Here is a 19,221-nt window from a genome sequence, read left to right as displayed (position 1 = left end):
CCCTTTGACTTCGTCTGAGAGACACCGCGGGCGCAGCCACCACAATCCGGGATGCCGGGAGCCTCGTTACGGGAATCGCAGCCGCCCCGAGTCCCGCCCCCTTGGCGTCGGCGGCCCCTGGGCCAATGGCCGGGTGCGCTTGGACTCCTGGGGCCCAATCAGCACACAGGCCCCGGGTCCGGGGGCGGGGCTCCCGGGGGCGCCGCGGGGAGGGGTTAAGGGGCGCCGAGCTCTGCCCGGGGAGGAGGGCCGCGCGGCGTCCGCGGGGAAGGAACTGCGAGGGGACGTAGGCTCTGGCGAGCGGCCGCTGGGCCGCGGGGCTGGTCAGGCGCCGCCTGGGCTCTGCTGAGCTGGGGGTTGCGCCCGCCTGGCCGACGGGTCCTGCTCGGCCAGGCGTCGAGCAGGTCGAGCGCGGAGGATCGCGGCTTCGCGGCCTGAGGTGAGAAGGGACGGGGGAGGCAGGCCGTGTCGCGCGTGGGTGTGGGTTGCTCCGGGGCCGACCGGCCCCTTACTCTAGGGCCTCCTTCGCCCTAGAACTGAGCACCCGACGCTCCCCGAACTTGTCAGACCCAGCCTGGAAATCCCCACATTCCTTCCTCTCCCGGTTCCCATCTCCGAATTCGACTTTCCCAAGTTTGTCACCTCGATTTCTCAACCCCAGGTATGACCTTAACCCCGACCGCGCGCACGCTGCCGACACCCTCGGTGAGCCCCCGCCCAAAACTCCCGCGGAGACCAAACCGCTGGTTACCATCCACGTACTCCCAGTTCCCCTCCATTGCCCCTTACACGCCTCTGGCTTCACACTTGGCTCCTCGTTCCTCTCTCAGAGCTTGATTTCCCTTCCCCAGAGCCATCTTTTCATTCTTCAATTGTAAGGTTTCTGGATCATTGAAAGTTCACAGTGCGTATTACTAACGTGTTTTCTGTTGATCTGTGTACTGCCACATACTACTGTATCCTGAGGCAAACAGATCCATCTTCACATTTTCACCCATTACCCTAAGCGTAACATTTAGCAGTGTTGTGTTTTCTCCGTGGATGAACAGCATTTGATTCACAATTCCGAACGGGAGTGGGAGTGGGGGTGGGGAGCCACAGGTTAAAAGTAAAACTTGCCACGTTTGTTCTTTTTTTTCCTTCCAAAGGAAATTCATTTGGGCTTCATTTGTGTAGTATTGGTCATTTCAGCAATTAGAATGCCATAAAAGAATTATTATTAGAACTTCAGGTTGAATCTTCTGAAAGATTAGGGTGTTTGTTTTAGTGCTGTAAACAAACCCTTTAGACTGTGTGACTGCCAGCTTCAAGTTGGAAGAACTCTTGATTTGAAAGTACTGACTCAGATCATCATTTGAGCCGTTCGCCATTATCTTAATTTCCTAAATTTACACTATAAGGTGGAATACATTTATAAAACTGATTTTATATTCAGGTTAAATTGTACTTTCCAAACATTTCCTTTTGGAGATAATTTTGAACGCTTGTTTTTAGTCATAGTGAAAGAACAAATTAAAAAGAATGTCCATGAAGGATAAACTTTATGGTGAAATTTGTCCTTCCATCTCGTCTGTATGATTGACAATATTGTACTTGTTTTTCTCATTGGTAGTTTTATAAACTACTGATGCCAGCTAAGCTAATATAACATATTCTTAGGTAACTAAAAATGTTCTCGCGTTTGTGAATGGTATGTTTTCAGTTTCTTTAAAATTTTCTTCTAAGGAAATTTGGAATTTCAGTTAAATCTTTATGTGGATGTTGATACGGTATATACTTGTTAAGTAGATGGTACAATATCCAGTATGGAGAAGGAAACAGTCTCAGGGGTCCCCCTGTAACCTTGCTGACTGCAAATCCTGTGTTCACATCTTGTCGTGTTAACACATTTTTCTTAGAGAATCCAGTGCTACAGTTTGACTTGGAAACTTAAGTGCTACCCATAACTCCTGTGTAGGAACAGGGAGGATTTTTCCCTCCAGAAGCTATTTTAGGGTTTCTCATTTTAATGGGAGTCAGAATTCCTTGGCCCTAATACATTTGCAGCTTGGCTTCTAGAGAAACATGGGACCATTACCTCTCTAAGGAGCGTGTTCTCACAGTGTTCTCCATTTCTTTGATTGCAAAGGCAGTGTGATCAGAGTTGAGATTTCCTTTGAGTTTTATTATTTTTACTCAACAAAAACCACACACTTATCACCTGCTATAGGAAATCAGAAAGATGCCTAAGTTGTCATCAGGACTTTCAGAGAGTTTTAAAAATTGGGTTGACAAACTTATATGTGAAATATTACTTGGATGCAAAGCAATTTTAATTAAGTAGAGTGATGCAGGAAATGCTATGCAGTAGATATTAATTAAAGAGTGATCATATGAAGATTGGAATGATTACCAGATGTCAGCCTCAAAATCTGGGTAAGATTTAGATAAAGGGAAAAATGAAGGGAGCCCATTCATAGTACAACATGGACAGCATAATATAGAATGGGAAATACAGAACATAAGAGGACTCACATGAAAAAGGTCTACGGTGTACTAATGATAATAGCTGGTACATACTTAATGCTTATTTTGTGCCAATGTTTTGAATGTTTTGCTTATAATAATGAATTTAATCCTTATAACCTCATGAGGTAGAGCTTATTTTCCTCTTTTTCACACAAAGGAAAACCGAGGCACAGAAAGATTAATTTAGTTTGCCTAGCTAATAAGTAGATCCTAACTTTGCATTGAAATAGCCTGGCTTCAGAATCTGAGATCTTAAACATAATCATATAGTATGCTTGAGTGGCAGTGAGTAGAATAATATGACCATATCAGAAGATCTTTTTTTTTTTGGTACCGGGGCTCGAACTCAGGTCCTTGTGCTTTCAAGGCAGGCGGCGGAACCACTGAGCTAAATCCCTGGCCCTCAAAAGATCTTTTAAAACCAACTCTTGGGCTGGGGATTTAGCCACTAGTTCTTGAGACCCTGGGTTTGATCCTCAGCACAGCAGGAAAAAAAAACAACACTGTTAACTTGTCCATAAGGTGCCTCAAAAAATGTTAGGTTCTGAGCATACCAAGACATGTAAAATAATTACTGTGCAATGTTGTAAATCCTTTTAGGGAACTATATAAAAGTGTACTAGGAACAAAGATGTTTGTGAGAGTGGGGGTAAATTCCACAGATGTTTGACCTGGATTATAAACAATCAGTAGAGCAAAGCAGGATCAGGAAGGCATTGATGCAGGGCATACAATACGTAGAAGCACAGACTGAAAGAACAAGATGTATTAGAGGAAGTCTAGTTTGTTATTGTTGTTGTTGTTGCTTGAGCTCAGAGTCTAGAACAGTGATGGTGAACCTTTTAGAGCTTTCAATGATAACAACCAGCTGGCTGTGGCACGGGTGCTATAGGTTTGCCACCACTGGTCTAGATGATGCTTTAAAGTTAAAACCAGACTGAATGGCATACTTGGGCCAAGCTAAAATGTAATGGATAGGTAAGAGAATGAGAGACTCTGTAAACAGGCAGTTTAAGTCAGAGACAGAATATGCAAGAAGATGATATGTAACTAGAATTAAAAGCAAGGTCCAAGCCAGAATTCTTGAAATTATGTTGTTTCAAGAGAAAAGTAGATGCCACATATTTTATCTTTGCATACATTCATAGCTAGGAGATAAAAGCTAAAGGAAATTCAGAAAAGAAGACCGGAAGGTGGATAAAGGAAAAAATCAGCTGCATTATGTGGTTATATAAATTCCAGGAGGTGTTTGAAATTCAGAAGCAAGGTAGTCAGGTAGTCTGGAAGGCTTCAGAAACACTTGTGATATTGTCACAAGGCTTTAGACTCTACTTTTCTTTATTATGTGGCCATCTAGTGTATTTTAGTGAGATTTAATGAGAAATAAGTTGGCTGATTAATGATGAATAAGAGAACAGTATCTGTTAATTTATGGCTTAGGATAGATTATTGTCTTTCTTTTGTTTCCTTGTTTTTTTGAGATGAGTTCTCTCTGTGTAGTTCAGGCTGGTCTTCAACTCACTATGTAGCCCAAGCTGGTCTCGAACTCACAGTGATCCTCCTTACCTCAGCCTACGGAGTGCAGAGATTACAGGCATGCACCATCACACCTGGCAGATTACTGTTTTAAAGCTGCATGTATACATATATAGTGCAGGGACTTCATTTCTTTCAACACAGTAAATCTGTTGCCCCCATTAAAATTTGAATCTTCTGCCTCCAAATTTTTAGTAGTCAGTTTTATTCTTTTCTCTAAAGGAGCTTGATTTAATCATTACTTCTTAGTAGTATGTTTCATACTGGTATCTTCTGCACTATCTGTCACCCCTCTCTCTTTTCAGTTTTGGAGTTTGAATCCAGGGCCTTTGTACTGAGCCACATCCGCAGCTTGTTTTTGAATTTGTGTGTGTATCTTTTTTTTTTTTCTTTTTGAGACAGGGTCTGGATATAGTTCAGGCTGGCCTTGAACTCATTATGTAGCCTAGGCTGGCCTCAAACTTGAGACAGTACTCCTCCTTCAGCCTCCCTAGTGCTGGGATAACAGGTGTGCACCTTAGTTCACATTCTCTTTTTATTTGGATGTTCTCTTACTTACACATTCTGACCCCTTCCCCTAGGAAAGTAAACTCACCAGAGCTATGTTTCAGGTAGCACAGCTCTAGGTAGACTGGCATGTTGAGACTTTGTCATTGATAATCTTTAGTAGACAGTAAGAGTCAGGAATTATGTATAGCTCGTGTGCATGCTATTTTCTCTATCTGGAAAACTCTTAACCTTATTTTATGCCTGAACCCTATTGGAATTAGGTACTCTCTGTGTTCTTGCAGTACTTTGTGCAGTTTTACCTTTTTAAATTTAGCACTTTTTGAGAGAAGGAAATCATTGACTTCAATTATGTTTGTTATGTTTTATGTCTTGAGCAATGGTGAGAACATAGGGTTTATCAAAGTACTCTTGAAGCCTTTTCATTTGGCAAAAATAGTTAAAGATAATTAGTAAAAGAACTTCTCTAACATCATAAATACATTCCATATTTTCTTCCAACATGCTTACAAGTTTGCTTTTGCAAGTAGTTCCTTAATCTGGAGGGAGTGAATGTGTGAGAATGTGGTGTGTGTGTGTGTGTGTGTGATATGAAATGAGGCTCCTTATTTTTTTGTTCATAAAGCTGATTGTCCCACTAGTATTTAGTGAACAATTCATTTCCCCAGTGATGTGAGATGCCTTTTTAAATATATCAGATACTAAATCATTTGTCTCAGTTGCTTTCTCATCACTGAGACACAATACCCAACACCCACAATTTAAGGTAGGAGAAGTTTATTTTGGCTCGTATTTCAGTCTGTAGTTAGTTGGCTCCAAAGCAGGATGGCATGGGAGAGGAACGTGGAGGAGGAGAGGCCATTCATGTCATGGCAGCAGGGAAACAAGAGAATAAAGGAAGGAGCTGGGACAGAATATATATCCTTCCAGGTCATGGCCACAGTGACCCCCCTCTTCTAACCAGCCCTCACCTCTTAATAGCAAGTCAGCTATAATTCCCCCATAATTCAGTCACTTCCTAAAAGCCCTACCTATGATTGCATGAGGCTTTGAAAGGACATCTAGGTATAAACCATAGCATTCTGCCCCCAACCCCCATCCCCCAAAAGACTCATGTGTACCTCTTTATGCAAAAGGCATTAAGTCCATCCCTGAGTCACCAAAGTCTTACAGTTTCAGCACTGCCGAAAAGTCCAAGTCCATAGTCTTCTCTGAGACTGAAGGTAAACGCTTAGCTGTGAGCCCCTATAAATATCAAAAAGAAGTTAAAACACTGCCTATGTACAGTGATGCAAGGTAAACATTCCATTCCAAAAGTGAGGAATAGGGGGATAGAAACCAGTGTGACCAAAGCAAGACCAAAACCAGCAGGGCAAACATTAAATCCTGCTTCTCTGTATCCAGCACCCTGGGTGAGCTGTGTTGAGATGTGAAATCTAAAGGGCTTGGACAGTTCAGCCCCTGTGGCATTGCTGGTGATTGTAGCCCTCATTCTTTCTTGCATGGGCTTTGCTCACTCCTTGTGCCTTTTCTCAGATGATCCACATTCCTGGCTTCTCCAGCTTTCTGGGCTCTCCACTGTATTTTCAGCTTAATTCTCACAGCTTCACACACACCCCTCTTAGGGGACACTGCCTGGCCTCAAACCTTCTTCTGAAATCAGGGCGGAAGCCTTCCTGACCCTACAACTCTTGCGCTTGGCATTCTTGTAAAACCAGCACTGCGTAGAGGAAGCCAACGTCTCCTGCCAGTTTGAGCAATAACCAGGTCTGTTGCCGTGGCTCCAGAGGCCCATCAGAGTGCCTGAATGGCTGAGCACTGTGAACCAAATCCTGAGGAATCAGTGCCCTAAGAGCTGTTTTTGAGCACTACCCTGGAGCTCTCTTCTCAAAGAAATTTCAATCAGGTGTGAAGGGTGGGATCTTTGGGTCCTGTGATGCCTGAAGCTGTCTTTTTATTGTTCTGTTGTAAAGTACAGGCTTTTGTTTCGTTTTGTTTTGTCTTGTCTTGTTTTTTGAGATAGGGTCTCTATGTAGTTTAGGCTGGCCTTGAATTCATTATGTAGCCCTGACTGGCCTGGAGCTTAAGGTGATCTTCCTGCCTCAGCCTTCTGAGTGCTAGGATTACAGACATAGGCCACCATGCCAGGCTAAGTACTTGGCTTCTTGTTCATCTTTTCTACCATCTCCACTCCCAGACACCACCTTTGCAAGGGCTTCCTTTCTGGCCAAGCTAAAAACTTTTCAAATTCACTTTTTGCTCCTGGCTCTCAAAATAAACATGACTAAATGCAACAAGCAGTATTGATGCTACAGTCTGACCATTAGGCTGCCTTGAAATTTCCTCCACCAGATTAATTAGTCTATCAGCCTTAATCTTAGTCTTCTGCCGTCTCAGGACATGAGCAAAATGTAGACGTATTTTCTGCCAGAACACAGCACACATGGCCTGGAATCAAACTGCTGGTGGAGTTCTTCCCAACTGAAACCTCCTAAGCATGGTCTTTACCATCTGCCTTTCTATTAGCTTTCTGGTCTTCTAACCGTCAGCCAGAATCTCCCTTCAAACTGTGCTTACAGCATTCTAAGGCCACTTCTCTATCAGGAGTGTTAGAACCTTTCTAAACTCCTCCTGCAAACCAGTTCCAAAGGCTTCTGAACCATATGGTCAGGTAGTCATAGTGACTGCTTCACTTCTCTCACACCAAAATGCATATTATTCACTTTCTTGCTGCTGAGACATGCTACCCAACATCCACAACTTAAAGAAGGAAAGGTTTATTTTGGCTCACAGTTTGTAAAGATTCAATCAGTAGTCCACTGTCTCTAAGGCAGGACAGTATGGCAGAGGGGCATGGAGGAGGAGACTGCTCATGTCATGGCTGTGGGAAAGCAGAGAGAATCAAGGCAGGATCAAGCCTACCCTTCTGGGTCATAATGCCCGGGACCCACATACTCCAACCAGATCTCACTTCTCAATAGCAAATCAACTATAATAGTGCCTCCATAATCCAGCCACCTCCCCACAGCCCCACCTAGGACTACATGAGACTTTGGGAGCCATCTGGATATAAACCATAACATTCATTCAATCATTTCTGGAGATATGATCCCACTGTGTTTTCCAAGCTGAGCTTAAACTCCTGTGTTCAAGCAGTCTTCCTGCCTCAGCTTCCCCATAGCTAAAACTACACACTCAGCTTATAAATTCTTATATATATGCTTCAGTTGTTTGAACTACAGTAGTCCACCTTTATCAACAAGGGCATGTTCCAGGATGTTTCAAGGATTTCAGAAACCATGAATATTGTCAGACCCTATATAAGCTAGATTTTTTTCCTGTCCATGCATACGTGAGATGAAGTTTAATTTATAAATTAGGGATAGTAAAAGATTAGCAACAGTATAACAATATACTTAATAACAGTATAACAATATACTTAACTAGAAGTTATTTCAAACTGAGGAATTATTTCTAGAATTTTCCATTTAACATTTTTGTACCTTTGTTGACTGGACATGACTAAAACTGTTGAAACCATGGATAAGAGAAGACTCCAATACTTACTGTATTGCTTATATTTTCAGGCTAATACACATTTTGATTCTGTTTTCAAGCCTGTTCAGGCTTTTCTACACACAAACAATATTTTGACAAAGGTTTTATTATATAATTCATATTTAATTTGGTATCCAAATATTTGTGCAGTCCAAGATTGAGTAACAAGGTTTACCCTCCTATCTGAAAAACCAAAAAAAGGGGGGGAAAGTTAAACTGGGCATCAGGTGATGAAAGATGATGGTCTTGACAGATAAGAAACAAATGAGGTGAACCCTGTGATTGAGCTAGCTAGAATTTTCAAGCCATGGGACAGGTAAAGGAAACTCCAGGCTGAGGCCAGTGAGTATTCCTGAACTGAAGGAGGAGATGACTGGGGAGACCAAAATGGCTGGAGTCCATAGAGCAGAGTACTGAAAAAGAGAGGACTCCACAGAAAGAGAACTCTCAAAAGGTTCAGAGGTCCCATTCAAGTATTCAGGTGAACACTGATCAGTGCTTAGATGCAAGAAACCAATCAAGGGCCAGGGAAAGAACCTCTTGAAAGGATGGATTTAATGGGACCTGGGATTCCCAGAGTCTGCAATAGTGCCTGTTCTCATGAGCCAGATTAGAAAATACCTTGATTGATGGGGTATTAGGAAGACTATCCAGAAGGGTCTTATTTCAGTAGTAGGGAATATAATTAGCCTCAGATATATTATAGTTTTGATAAAACTATAAACTCACACTCAAAAGCTCAACAAAGTCTAAGCACAAGAAATGTGAAAACTATACCAAGGGGCATCACAGTCAAATTCCTCAGTTGCTCAGTTGATAAACAAGGAATGTTATACAAATACAGAGGAGTAAAAAAGAGACCTTTAGTACAAAGGAATAAAGAAAAGGATAATAGCATAGTTGGGTAGTGTGGTACACACCAGTGATCCTAGCAACAAGGAGGTTGAGGGAAGGAGATTGGGAATTCAAGGCCAGTCTCAGCTGCATAGTGAGTAAGTTCAGGGCCAGCCTGGACTACATAGCAAAACTGTCTCAAAAAAAGGATGATAGCTGATTTAAAAAAAAAATCCACACAGCACATTGGCTTCAAGACTTGTAAAGCTACCATATCAGGACACTGTAGTAGTTGCAAAAGACAAATAGATGAATGGAAGAAATAGAACAGGAGTTGGCAAACTCACCTCGTGTTCATGAAGTATTATTAGAAAACAGCCACCCCCTTGTGTTTATTATCTGTGGCCGCTTTTGTGCCAGGACAGTAGTTTGGTAATTTGAACAGAGCCCCTCCCCACAAATCCTGAAATACTTGGGTTTTACACAGTGTACTCACCCCTGGAACTGAGAGTGGTCAAATAAACCCTGATATTAGTGGATGACTGTGTTTTGATAAGGTGAAAAGACAGTTTACTTGAGAAGATATAGTGTTTCCAAAACATAGTGCTGATGCAATTGGCAATTCATATATGCAAAATGAACTTGAAGTCCTACTTCATACCATATATAAATATTGACTATGATTCAGAGGCCTAAAAATAAAAACTGTACAATTTTTAGAATAAAATAGGAGAAAACCTTTGTGACTTAGGACAAAGATTTCTTAAAAACAATGCCAAAAGCACAATTGATGAGTAGATTTCATTAAAATTAAATCTTCTGGTCTTCAAAAAACAATGTTAAGAGATTGAAAAGGCTGAGACTGGACTGCAAGTTCAAACCCAACCTAGGCAATTTAGTAACTTAGACGCTGTTCTTAAAAAAGAAAAGGGATAGGGATGTAGGTCAGTGTGAGAAAGTACTGGGTTCAATCCATCCTACCACCAAAAACAAAACAAAATTGAAGAGATAAGCCGTAGATGGGGAGCATATGTCTGAATCAGTTTTCTAATTAAGGCCTTATATCCAGAATATATTTTAAAACATTAGAAATTTTATAGTGAGAAAACTAGAAAACCAAAATAAAAGGTAAGCAAAATAGTTGAACAGACTCATTGCCAAAGAGAAGATATAGCTAAGCTAGGAGTACACCTACCAAAGGGCCTAGCCATCCATACAAAGACTCAGCATTAAGTTACAGTATATTCCTATACTGCTATCTTATGGACATATTCAGAAAAAAGTATTTCTTCATCCAGCAAATATATCAAGCGCTTACTGTACTAAGTATGACTGTAGATTCAAGGAATATAACAGGGAACAAAACAGACAAAATTCCTGCTTCATTTGCTTACATTCTGTTTTGGTAATACAGACAATGTATTAGTTTCCTACAACTGCTCTAACAAAGTACCACAAACTGGGTAACCTAAAACAATAGAAATCTATTCTCTCAAGGGAGGCTAGAAATACTCCTGACTTAGAAAGAATATCTGTTGGCCTCTTCCTAGCTTTGTGGTAATAGCCAGAAGTCCTTAACATTCTTTAGCTTGCAGCTGCACTGCTCCAATCTCTGCCTCTTTTGTCACATATCTCTTCCTGTGTCTTTGTTCTTATTAAGACATACTGTACTAAAGGCTCTAAAGTGTGAGCCCTTAGAGTATTGTGATGGCCTATTTCCAAATAGGATCACATTTTGAGGTACTGGGCTTTAGGACTTCAACATAACCTGGGATGGGGGACACGATTCAACCCATAATAAAATAAATAAATTGTATAATGTTTTAGAACAGAGCTAACAAATGGACATGTATACCAAATCCAGCTTGCAGTCTTTTTTAATAAATAACATTTTATTGGAACACAGCCCTGCCCATTTGTTTGCTTTTGCACACCAGTTGACTTGTTGCAACAGAGAATTTAAGGCCTACAAAGTTGGCCCTTCATGTGAAATATTTGTCAGCCTACTATAGACAACCTTAAGTGCTATGGGGGAAAAAACGGGAAAGGAGAGCAGAGGAAGCAACATAGGGTAGTTGAGGAAGAGCTCCATGAGAAAGGAAATTTGAGCAGAGTTTACAAGGAATTAATCTATGTATTAACTTACATGTCCAGTATGTAGTGTTAAGTGAAAAAAAGCAAATAACAAAACACTCATCACTTTCATGGTCATATCTTTGTAAATTATGAAAGTATGTATTTAAACAAAGTTAGAATATATGCACAGAACAGTTTGCAACAATATCCACCAACACCAACATGCTCATTGTAGTTATCTCTTGGTGGGATTATGGGGAGCTTTCATGTGATATGGGACTTTCACATGACAGTTTTTCTTCTTACTTGAATTTTTTTTTTTTTTGTACCAGGGATCGAACTTGGGACCTTGCACTTCCAAGGCAGGCAGTGGAACCACTAAGCTAAATCCCCTGCCCCCTTACTTGAAATTTTAAAAATATTGTTAGAAATTCAATTCCTTACGTTAGTAAATACATTAAAGGCTTATTGTATAGGAAACAATATTGGAGGATTCAATTCTTCACCTAAGTTTTAAGTCATTGTATTTCAAAAAGGAGCAACAATTATTCATGCTAGAAGTTAACCTATGATTGAGCAAATCTTAAAATAAATTTTTATCTCTATATGTGTAGAACAGTTTGGCAGTTGAAGAATTACCAGCTTTAACTTATTACTAGTAGAAGACAAAAGGTATGATTCTGTTAAAGAATTACTTTTATCACATTTAACAGAATGTCCCTTGATAACATTACATAGACATTAGGAAAATTTGAATTAGGCATGGCTGAACCTTAATATTTGCAAGTGTGGTATCAAAGCATAACACTAGGTGATTGTGGTTCCAGCTACTGAAGCAGAAACAGGAAGATCACTTGAGCCCAGTAGTTTTTGGCCAGCCTGGGCAACATAGAGAATCCTATCTCAAAAAAAACCAAATTTGTGCTCACTTCGGCAGCACATATGCTAAAATTGGAACGATACAGAGAAGATTAGCATGGCCCCTGCGCAAGGATGACATGCAAATTCGTGAAACGTTCCATATTTAAAAAACAAAACCAAATTTGCATTAATACTAGGATATTTGAGTAATCTTACATAATTATTTATGGAATTATTTTATTCTCAAGTTCAGGAGATCTCTAAAATGGTATACTTTGTGCAGACCTGAAAGCCTGATATTAGACAAGGATTTTTAAAGTACACATATAAAATATTATCAAAGTCAGTTTTTTGAACAAGATTTTTCTATCTTTAAAGCAAGACCCAATCAAAAGAACATGACATTTGGAAGTAGAAAACTGAGTTTCAAATCCCTGCTCCATACTTACTAATATTGTGATTTGGGTAAGTACTTCACCTTGTCTGAATTTTTTTTCTTTTATAAAAATCCAGTAAATATTCTCTGCCCTATCCACCTGCTTCTCTAGGATATTAAGAGAATCAAGTGAAATAATTTACATAAATGCATTTTGTGTGCATAAAACAGTATCCAAGTGTTGGTTGTAATGAGTTCAAAATTGGTACTAATGGAAGACGGGAGAGGATAGATTGGTGCTAATGGAAGTAGAGAGAAAGTAGATAATTTTGTAAATAATTAATTTCATAATTGATCAATGAAAGTTTTGCAAACTTTTTGGAAAATTTATCTAAATTGATAGTGTACTATAAAACATAACAAATTTCTCCTGTCCTGATGCTTCAACTTACTAAACATGTTTGCTTTTTTTTTTTTCCATTTAGAGTTCACATATTCTTCTAAACTTATAGCAATAATCTTACCATAGTAACAAAAGTTATATTGGTAGTCGTCCTCATGTTTAGTGTAAATCTGATGTATTATCATTGTTTTTCATTATGTTCTTGGGTTAAATTAAAAAGAAAATGGACATAAATAGAAAGATCACAATCATAGGCAGTAAAAATAATTTATAAGGCCATAGCTATTAAATATTTGTCAATTAAAACTATACTGCATTTTCTCCCACTTGTGAAAGCTCATGAAAATGAGAGTGAACAACTATAACAGTTATCTCATATTTGTTCTTATTTCTAAGTAAATAATAAACTTTGATATTTTAACATTAACAGCAGCAAATTACTTATGACACATCTTATAGCACCTTTTAACACTATTATATTGATCCACCATTGTGGAGGACAGCTATAGAAGAATCACTCAGTTCTGAGATACACCTTTCCTATATCTGTGATTGCTAGACATGTTTTAAATTTGCATAGAAAATTCTGTAAGAAATGAGGGAGGGAGTGCTATTAATTGAATTTTAAAATGGGAGTCTACTGTCAGTAGATCAAAAGGAAGAGAAAAATAAAAAATGTCAATTTTGTCCATTTTAAAGAGGTAAGCTCCTACATGAAGTTAACTACAGGGCATATATTTTATAAAGGCTCTTGTGTCTCCATCTCTTAGATGCACTAAAAAATCAAGTGCTTCAAATAGATGCTCTTTCCTCACATCTCAACAGTCTTAATAATAAGAAACATTGCTTTCTATTAAAATGTGAAGCCCCTTTGCCTGTTCTACTTGTATCTCATGGCTTGCACAGTTAAATCTGACTACTTTGAAGTAAACATAACTATTGTCATGGACTTCTTGTTTTTGAGTTTTGCCATAAGAATAGTACAGCAGCCAGGCCTGGTGGCAAATGCCTAAAATTCCAGCACTCTGGGAAGATGAGGCAGGAGGACCACAAGAGCAAGTCCAGACTAAGCAAGCTAGGTACTTAGTGATAAAAATAAAAAAGGGCTGAGGATACAGCGCAGTGTGAAGGTCTTGGTTTCAGTCCCAAGGGATGGGAGGGGGAGCACAGCAGTAGAAAAACTGCCAGTTTTCTTGAACTGTAGAGAAACCTCTGATGTGAGTGGAGGTCCGTGGTAAATGTTCAGGAAACCATGACATACTGTACCAGTGTTCTCAGATACTGTATTTTCTTTGTTTTGATGAGCAGTTAGACAGTGGTAGATTTTTCTAGTGTGGGGCAGTTTGCTCTTTCAGTGTTGTTTGTGTTTTGTGTTTTGACTGTGTTGGCAGTCAAACCCAGGACCTTGTGCATGCACACATGCATGTCAGCAAGTGTTCTATCAATGAACTACATCCTCTACCCTATAGGAGGCCAAAGTTGGGAAGTAAGGAATGAAATACGTGGAAGAAAATGATTCCTGTAAACTAGATCTCTTATGTACCTACTCCCAATGCAGTCTTAACAGCTCATTATCAAATAATTTTGTACAGAATGACTGCTACAGATTAGAAAGTGCATAAAGTCAAGTTAGGATATATATTTAACAAAGCACCAATCTACAAATTTTATTTAGGAAAATCCTTACACATTGTATTTTTTCTGATGTTTGTTCCTTTGTGTGTGGTCTGAATATTGAACCCAAGGGCTTATTAGTCATGCCACATGTGGTCCACTCGGCCACATCCCCCCCCCTTTTTTTTCAATCTTATTTTGATATGGGATCTTGCTATATTGCCCAGGCTAGCCTTGAACTTGTGATCCTCCTGCCTCAGCTTTCCAAGTAGGTAGGATTACAAATGCATACCACTGCACCTGGCCACATTAAGTATTTTTAAATTTAAAATGTTTTTTTTTTTTTTGGTACTGGGGATCGAACTTGGGAACTTATGCTTGCAAGGCAGGAGGTGGAACCACTGAGCTAAATCCCCAGCCCTAAAATGTATATTTTTTTGCATAAATACTAAAGTCACATTGATACCCCAGTGGACAGATGCTAAGAGTACATGGTAGATTCAAAGAACTAGGACTGGAAGTCCCATTTGACCCCACTATTCCACTGCTGGGGATCTTCCCCAAAGAATTAAAAGAATCATACCACAGTGATATGTGTGCACCCATGTTCATAGCAGCACAGTTTGTGATAGCTAAAACTTTGAAATAGCCCAAATGCCTATCAACTGGAGACTGGATAAAGAAAATGTGGGGGTTTTTTATAAATTGGAGTACTACTCAGCCATTAAAAAATGAGACATTAGAGACATTTATAGCTAAATGGATGCACATTGAGGCGATACTCTTAAGTGAAATAAATAGGACACACATGTATAAATACCGAATAGTTTCTCTAGTGTGAGAAACTGAAAGTGTAAATAAGGACTAAAATATATAACAGGTAATGTGAAATAGGAAGAAAAGGGGCAAAGGGGAAGGAAGAGGGAGGGGTAGGGGAAAGGAAAGAAGGGTATGGAATTAATATGAGAAAATGGAAAAATAGGAACAAAATCTTTGTAAATAGGGAGGAATGGAGGGGTTGAAGGGAGGGCTGGGCAAGGGTGAAAAATAAGAACCAAGAGAGATTATGTAAAGGTGCAAATTTCCAATGATGAATGTCATTATATTGTATACCTAAATTGTACCAATGATTAGAATGAATAATCGATAATGCAAAATAGGAAGAAAAGGTCCAAAGGGGTAGCGGTAGTGGGAGGGGCAGGGGAAAGGAAAGAAGGGAAAGGAAAAAATGATGAGAAATGGAAAAAATGGAAATACAGTCTTTGTAAATAGGGAAGGGTGGGCTAGGAATGGGGAAAAAATAAGAACCAAGATGCATCATGTAAAGGTACAAGTTCCCAATGAGAAATGTAATTGTGTTGTATACCTAAAATGTACCAATAAAAGAATTTAAGAAAAAAAAAAAGAGTATATGGTAGATAATATCCCTCCTGCTCTCATCCCTCACTTACTGTTGTCCAGTTTTTATTGTTATGTGTATGCTATGTTGGGGGTATACTGTAATTTTAACCAGTGGTAGTACCCTATCAGAAACATTTAGATTATTTCAATTTTTTGCTATTATGAACAATGCTACAGTGAAAAACTTTGTACATGTGTTATTTTGCTCCTATCTATTAAGATAAAACAACTAGAAGTAGAATGATTAGGTTCAAATGTCTTTTAGTTTTTACTGATATTGTAGTACACCTTATGACTACATATGTTGGGTAGGTGTTTTGTTTTCTTTTTAAAAGGAGGTCTGATTTACAAACTATATAGTTTTGAGTGTAGAATTTATTAGGAAACTTGTTCAGTATAGACTGTAACCTATGAATGTGTAACAGTATCTTTTTTGCTTAGTCTCACTGATAACTTTCTAGGTTTTATATTTTTGCCAACACTACATAGATAAGTATATCAGGGTAGTTTTGATTTGGTTTTCTTTTTTTTTTCACTTTTTTATTAATTATATCTTGCATACTTTAAAGTCCAGAACTCCTCAGTGTTTATAGCTCAGTGAGTTTTTACCATTGTCCACATCAAAATATAGAACGTGCCCAGGACCCGGAATGTTCCCTTTTGTCCTCTTCCCTCCAAAAAAGAAAACTACTATTCTGACCTCTTTCTCCAAAAGTTGTTTGCTTATTTATGCACTTCATATAAAGGAAATCATGCAGAATGTACTTTTATATGTCTGGTTTCTTCTGTGTTACTGTGGGATGTTCATTCATGTTGCATATACTTAGTAAGTTCTTTTTCATTGCTGTAACTCAGTTATTGGAATATGCCACAGTTTGTCTGTTCTAGTGTTTATGAATATTTGGCTGTTTCTCTTTTTCAGCTTTTTAGTTTTCGTGCTGAGGTTTGAATTTGGGCCTGCATGCATGCTAATCATGCGCTTTACTGTTGAGCTACATATCTAGCTTTTAGGAAATGTTATTGTATGTATCTTTTAGAAAAGTTAAGCACTAATTTCGTTTGGCTGTTCACCTCGTCTGTGCAACTTTTGTTTTATTATAATTTAGGTCTGAGTTATAAATACTAAAATTTACTTGTTAGTGTTCAGTCTGATAGGAAACCCATGGGTCTCTTACATTTCAGCATGTCTTATGACCAAAAGTCCTGACTGCCTTTTCTCTGAACCATCTTTTCAAGGGTGATGGAAGATAGAAGTGGTATCTCCTTAGATAGCAAAGGACACATTTGCTTGTAGCCTTGAAAGATCAAGATAACGCCTTCTACCAAAGTAAAGGGCAAGAATTCTTCCTGCTCATTTTTATAGGTTCAGGCTTCTTAAGCTCAGTCATCTGACTCTTCATAGTATAGTTGGCACAAAAAGTGCTGATGCTTTGCTGCTGTTGTTAAGAGCAATAGTCCTTTGGGCCGGGGATTTAGCTCAGTGGTTCTGCCACCTGCTTTGCAAGCGCAAGGTCCCAAGTTTGATCTCTGGTACCAAAAACAAACAAACAAACAAAAATGAGTAATAGTCTTTTGTCTTTGACTCAAAATTCTCATGTTTTGTCAGTATCCATGAAATGTGGCATGTTAACTTGTTAGCTTGAATAGGGTAAAATCTCAAATCAGAAACTTTGCTATTATTTTTGTTGTTGTTGTGTTGTGTTGTTTGTTTGTTTTTTGAGACAGGATCTTGCTATGTAGTTCAGGCCAGCATTGAATTCACAGTGTAACCCAGGCTGATCTCAAACCCGTGGTAATTCTCCCCCCTTCAGCCTCTCAAGTACTAGGATTACAGGCATGTGCCCCCAACACACATCTGCCTTTGCTATTCTTGACACAATTCAATGAATATTGATAAATGTATAGAGTTTATACTCATCATCACTATCAGGTGAGAATATTTCCATCTCTCTAAAAAGTTCCTTTGTGCCCCTTATCTGCCTCAGCTCTAGGGAACCCATGATCTGCTTTCTGTCACCTTCACTTTGCCATTTCTAGAATTTCCTGTAAAATAGAATATACAATACATAGCTTGTTGTGTCTGGCTTCTTAATGCTTTTGAGATTCATTCATAGTTACATGTACAGTATTAGTGATTCATTCCTATTTATTCTGACTGCTGTTCTACTATATGGATATGCTGTGGTTTTGATATTTATCCTTTCACCAACTAATGGACATTTGGATTATTTCTAGTGTGAGATTATTATGAATAAAGCTGCTATGAGCATTTCAGTGTGTATCCTTATATGAACATATATTTCTGTTTTTCCTGAGTACATTCTTAGGAGTAGAAATGTGGAGTTTTGTGGTCTGCTTTTAACTTGGTACAGAACTCCCAGATTGTTTTCTGGAGTGTCTGTATCATTTTTAATTCCTATCTGGATTTTTTTATAACATACATCTCATTTTGAGTGAGTTTGAAAGTCTTTTTTATACATTTTAGTTACTTGTGTTTCGTTTTCTATAAACTGCTACTCAAATCTTTTTGCCTGGTTTTCTACTAGGTGTCTGAATTTTTTAGTAAATTGTAGGCACTCTTCATATATTAGGGCATATTTTTGGTAATGCTGTGAGTTACAAACATATTTGTCAAGTGTATTCTGAGGTTACTTGCAGTGGATTTTGCCAGGCAGAAATTTGTCTGTCTGAAGTTCTCAATCTCATAATTATTTACTAATGTGTAGACTTAACATAATAAAGATTTTTTAAAATTAAGTTTAAAGTATAAATTATGTTTTCTAGAAGTTTCAAATAACCATAAAATTTAGTGGGAATAACACAGTATTCTGAAAACTCATTTTCTGCATTCTTGTATGAATTTCACCACCATTTAGAAAACAGCTATACAATAGAAACAAAAGATTGTTTTAGGTTATGTGTATGTAAGAGAAAAATATTAGAAATAATATTACATGTGTCTGTTACAGAAATATCTATTCAAAATGTTGTCGCTGCAGATTTGGCTCGTGCAAGCTCTGGTTGTTTTCCTCACCACTGAAAGTATGGGTAAGGCTCACAGAATACCCTTTCTTCCAACTCTGCAAATATATATATACTTATATATTAAGCTTATGTTTTTATATGATTATGCTTATATTTTTTTCTAGTATCATAATTGAGAGAATAAAATTGATTTAAAATTATTTTAATAAATAAAAATACTCTTGTTTTTTTAATATAATTTGATGTCTGAGTCAGTGACTAAATTCTGTTTATACTACAGTAACATTAAGGTGAGGCGGGGGGAAAGTGGGTTTTTTTAATAAAGGACTAGGAGAAAATCTGATAACTCTTAGTATTTTCCTCCTGATTGCTAAAAGTATCACTGAGCAGTGTGGTTGTGTTACCAGAATAAAGAGATAACTAAGAAATACTATGCAAACTGTAGATGCCCATGTGGTAGTTACTGACCCACAGTGAGATAAATGCCAAAGTTGAAAATACACATTTAGAAATTCTCAACAATTTGACATAACCATGACATCCAAAAATATGATCAGTGGAT

General features: G+C 38.5%; 1 protein-coding gene and 1 non-coding gene across 5 annotated transcripts in view; both read left to right on the top strand.

Annotated features, from left to right (window-relative positions):
- The first annotated feature begins 234 nt into the window (after positions 1-234).
- Il6st (interleukin 6 cytokine family signal transducer) overlaps positions 235-19,221 on the top strand; it is a 56,728-nt gene continuing 37,741 nt past the window's right edge. Inside the window, exons 1-3 of one of the 4 annotated variants that reach the window (XM_087189400.1) lie at positions 238-439; positions 12,259-12,345; positions 18,644-18,722. In XM_087189400.1, coding sequence (XP_087045526.1) covers positions 18,659-18,722 — 64 coding nt within the window. In that variant the 5' untranslated portion in view covers positions 238-439; positions 12,259-12,345; positions 18,644-18,658. Of the gene's footprint in view, positions 440-534; positions 662-12,258; positions 12,346-18,643; positions 18,723-19,221 lie in introns of all 4 variants that reach the window. The other 3 variants (XM_087189401.1, XM_087189399.1, XM_087189402.1) reach the window with 3 other exon arrangements.
- Positions 11,941-12,047, top strand: LOC147824570 (U6 spliceosomal RNA). The gene has a single exon (XR_015442316.1). It is a non-coding gene; the product is annotated as a U6 spliceosomal RNA (small nuclear RNA).

Source organism: Heterocephalus glaber, unplaced genomic scaffold, assembly GCF_053883595.1.
Source record: "Heterocephalus glaber isolate CG9 unplaced genomic scaffold, H.glaber_assembly_v1.0 deba00001538, whole genome shotgun sequence".
Taxonomy (NCBI): Eukaryota; Metazoa; Chordata; class Mammalia; order Rodentia; family Bathyergidae; genus Heterocephalus; species Heterocephalus glaber.
This window is presented reverse-complemented; position numbering and strand designations above follow the sequence as displayed.